We start from the raw sequence: 3,967 nt of genomic DNA on the forward strand, positions 1-3,967 counted from the left end.
TCCCCTGTCTCTCCATGTCCCTCACTGTGCAGATCAGCTCCCACCACCGAACGACCACATTCACGATGATGACGACGTGCCGTCTGCTGTGCGCCCTGTTGGTGCTCGCCCTGTGCTGCTGCCCGTCCGTGACGGCGAAACCTGTCGCGGGAAAAGGTGGCCCCAGTCCACCGCTCACGCAATCACAGGGGCAAGGTCCGGCGGTCAATTCTTCAATTTCGAATACCCATACAAACCTGGAACCGGGCACTCCCGGAGCGCAAAATCAAACATTTAAGTCCGACGAGGGAGACGCAGTAGGTGGGCCGTCCGCTGCGCAAGATGGAAGTGAGGGAAATTCCTTAGGCGTAAAAAAAGAGAATGCTGGTGTTAAAACCGCAGTTGGTGATGGTCTTCTTGAAAAGAAGGATGACGACGAAGAATCTCCAAGAAGAAATGAATTTGGGGGTTCTCAAGAAGAAAATAAAGACCAAGTCGAAGAAGTAAACGAATCACAAGAACTACAAGATATGCGACGGAAAGAACATCAACCAGCCCAAGCAACGCAACAAGTACAACAACAACAAAATCCGCAACTACCATCCGTTGAGAGCTATGGTGGCTCTCCTGTTGGTGGTAATGGATCTTTGGGGTCTTTTTCTCCTGGCGTTGCTTCCTCATCCCGCAATGGTGGTGAAACAGGACGCACAGGCAGTACTTCATCCACTACAGTTGAGAAAATCTCAAAAGAAGATACGGTGCCAGAAAGAATTCAAAGTGAAAAAGCCCAGACACACAACGCAAAGGCAGCAGATGCACTCAAAAACGGACCGCAACACTACAGTTCTGTTCCAACAAAAAGGGCTCAAAATGACAACGACGTCGCCACGTCGAGTGCCGATGATTTACTCTCTTCGGGAAAGCAAATAACGGTTAAAGAAGATTCAGAAGCTTCTCAAACAGAAGAATTATCAACTGATACAAATACAAAATTACAAGAAGGTGGAAATGCTCCACCGGAATTATCACAATCACCAGCACCAGAAACCACAACTCAGCACGAAGTATTAAATTCAGTAAAAGAGATCACAGTGAGCAAGAACACGGGTGCATCCGCGAATTTACCTGATGCGCCCAAAGGAAGTAACGAAGTTCCTGCATCCACAGCCACTACAATGCAGAGTACATCAACTGGCAGTCAAGAAGCAGCAGCTACTCTGTCTTCAAATGGAACTTCTTCAATTCAGGAGGAAAAACCCACTGGAAACAATACTACTGAGAATGTTCAACTACCAGATGCCGCAGAAACTGAAAAACGCCAAAGTAGAGATACGGCGAAGGATGGCGAAAGTGACGGCAGCACCGCGGCTCCTCCAGCGGGAGAGTCAGACGCTGCCACAACCACAACCCCGAACAATCATGATGCGCGTAGCCTCAACAACAATGGCAACAATACATTCACAGAAGAAGTGGATCAGAAGGAAGCAGCAAGAAAACCCAAAAACGCACCAGAAAGCACTGACACTGCAGCAGCCAAGAGTGAGGTATCCGCAACAGCCATAAACATCTCCACTAACACAACAAAAAAAACAACCACCGGCGACAGCAGCACCGCGGTCTCCCACACCACCTCCCCTCTTTTGCTTCTTCTTCCTGTTGCGTGTGCGGCTGCTGCTGCGGTGGTGGCCGCGTGAGAGTGATAGAGAGCCATGCACCGCCCGCACACACACTCGTCTTTCACCCACTCTCTGTGTGTGTCCCCTTGCATGGACTCTCGCCCTCACCTCATTCCACGAAGCACACACATAATGTGCCCATTGTATATATGCATGCACACCCATGCAGGCCCGTTGCTGCTCTCTTTTGCACGACACGCACCGCTGCCGTTCTGCCTGGCTGCATGGGCGGAGCACCGTAACTGTTTTTGTTTTTTGCTTCCGTTGCATTGAGTGGGCGACCTCTCTCTCTCTCTCTCTCCCTGTGTGTGTTTTGCTTTACGGGAGCAATGAGTGTGTGCGCTGGTCCTCCCACGCTTCGGCTTTTTCATTGTTTTACTTGTGTTGTGGTTGAGAGCACCGATTCTGCTTTTTTGATTTGCGGCATGCTTTGACTGCATATGACTGAATATTTCTTTTTGTTTTCACATCGTTTATCCTGCTGAGGAAGTGGCAGCTACTTGTATTCTTGTAAAGCCACCGCGTTTTTTCTTCCAAATAAGCCATACGGCAGTTGATGCACGTCACCCCACAGTTGACTGCAGCGGTTTTGGTGCTGCCTGTGATGATGCCTGTGACGCGATTGCCAGCGGGTGCTTCGTTGTCACTCTGGCATATTCTTTTTTCCTTCACAATGTGGTGCATACCGACGGTGCGTGGGCGTCTCTGGTGGCAGTGAGGCACGTGCGCCTCAAAGCGCAGGAGATGCGTTGCAGGTGTGCAGCGTCGTTTTAAATAGCCAATGGGCGTCTGTTCCCGTGAAGGCGACAACAACGGCCCGGATGGCAGCAGGAGGCACTGCGGCTTTGTTTTGTGTTGCACGGCGGCTTTATTTAACAGTGCATTTGATGTTAATTTTGTGGGTCTTTTGTGGGAGAAGGCAGGAAGTTGAGGGCATTAGAACTGAATTCCTTTGAGTGGCTGCGCTCCGTTGAATTGCGGCCAGTCGCGGCATTCTTTTTGGTGTTTGGCAGCTCGTCTCTTTTGTTTACTTTCCACTGCAGCAGCTCACACCCGTCTAAACAAATGTTCTTCGGATCAGTCTTATCCACATGCTGCAATGCGTGGTGCGTGGAGTATTTGATTGTGTGGGGAGGTGCATTGGAGTGACGAATACTTCTGTTTGGCGTGTCGCGGTGTGTCGGAATGATGTTCGGATGAAATGTGGAGGGTGTTGTTATTGTAGTTTGTGTGTCTTCTCTGGTGGAGCCGACATGTGTGCGGGATTGTGGCATTGCTGGCTGACAGCTTCACGTCACTTTTCGGCATTCCTGGATGTGCTGAGGAATGACGGCTGGCGACCAGCGTGTTGGTGCTGCCGGTGGGAATAAGAGCATCGGGAATAGGCCATTTTCTCTTTTCCATGCTGGAGCCGATGGACTGGCACGAGGGCACCGGCTGCAGGCTGCCTGCCAGCACGTGTGAGCAGCGGATCCATGCACACACCGACGCTCATTGCAAGAGCGTGTGCGATCACAGTGGCCTTTTGTGGCGTGCTTTTGTGGGCGTCAACCCATCGAAGAATGTGTGAAACAAACGGCTGACTGCACACGAGGAAAATAAGTGCGTGCACTGTGCCGTGTTTTAGCGTCGATGGCAGAGCAGGAGGAAGCCCGTGCTGGCAACTGAGATGTTTGCGTCGCGAGGGATGTCGGTGTTGATTTTGGATCGTCGAGGGTGAAGCGATTTTGCTGCTGCCCGTGTGTGTGGCCACTTCGGCAGAGGGCGGACACAAAAGGGAGGGATGCAGGCGCTGCGTGTGTGTGCAGGTGCCATGCAACAACGTCACAGCGAACGTGCTGCGACTCGGTGACCCTCACATCGTTGTGGTCCTCACGAACAGCCCAGGCACGGCCCACACCGATGCACTTAGTGGACGGAGTGAGGCATCTTTTGAGGCGCTGCAGGGAACAGGATGTGTTGACGCAGCCACGACGTGCATGGAGTGTTACGATGGCACAGCCGGCTGTGGCTGGTGGAATATTTACTTCTCGGAGGCAACAGAGAGAGAGAGAGAGAGAGAGAGAGAGAGAGAGAGAGAGAGAGAGAGAGCTGCTCCTGCTGCTGGCGTCGTTGCTGCCTTTTGTGGCCTCCCATGCCGATTATTGTCTGTCCGCTGATCATGGGTGGTGTGCCTCCACTAGTGACGTCGTCCGCAGGCATTCCACAGCACCAGTGAAACACACTTCACGTCGCATGCTTTTGCTGTGGGTGTGGTGTCGTGAATGCACCCGGCATTATTTTGCCCGACTCCTTTCACTGCTTTGCGACAA

The 3,967-nt window shown here is 51.9% G+C and overlaps 1 protein-coding gene across 1 annotated transcript, besides 2 other annotated features; it reads left to right on the plus strand.

The window, feature by feature from the left end:
* Nucleotides 1–3,967: a sequence feature (heterozygous, Esmeraldo-like haplotype).
* Tc00.1047053511591.10 (mucin-associated surface protein (MASP), putative) lies at nucleotides 69–1,673 on the plus strand (the record flags this gene model as incomplete). Its single annotated transcript, XM_798102.1, has 1 exon — nucleotides 69–1,673. The coding sequence occupies one exon, from the start codon at nucleotides 69–71 to the stop codon at nucleotides 1,671–1,673; it is 1,605 nt and encodes a 534-aa protein (XP_803195.1).
* Nucleotides 3,697–3,746: a microsatellite.

Source organism: Trypanosoma cruzi, genomic scaffold (genome assembly GCF_000209065.1).
Source record: "Trypanosoma cruzi strain CL Brener 1047053517145 genomic scaffold, whole genome shotgun sequence".
NCBI lineage: Eukaryota > Euglenozoa > Kinetoplastea > Trypanosomatida > Trypanosomatidae > Trypanosoma > Trypanosoma cruzi.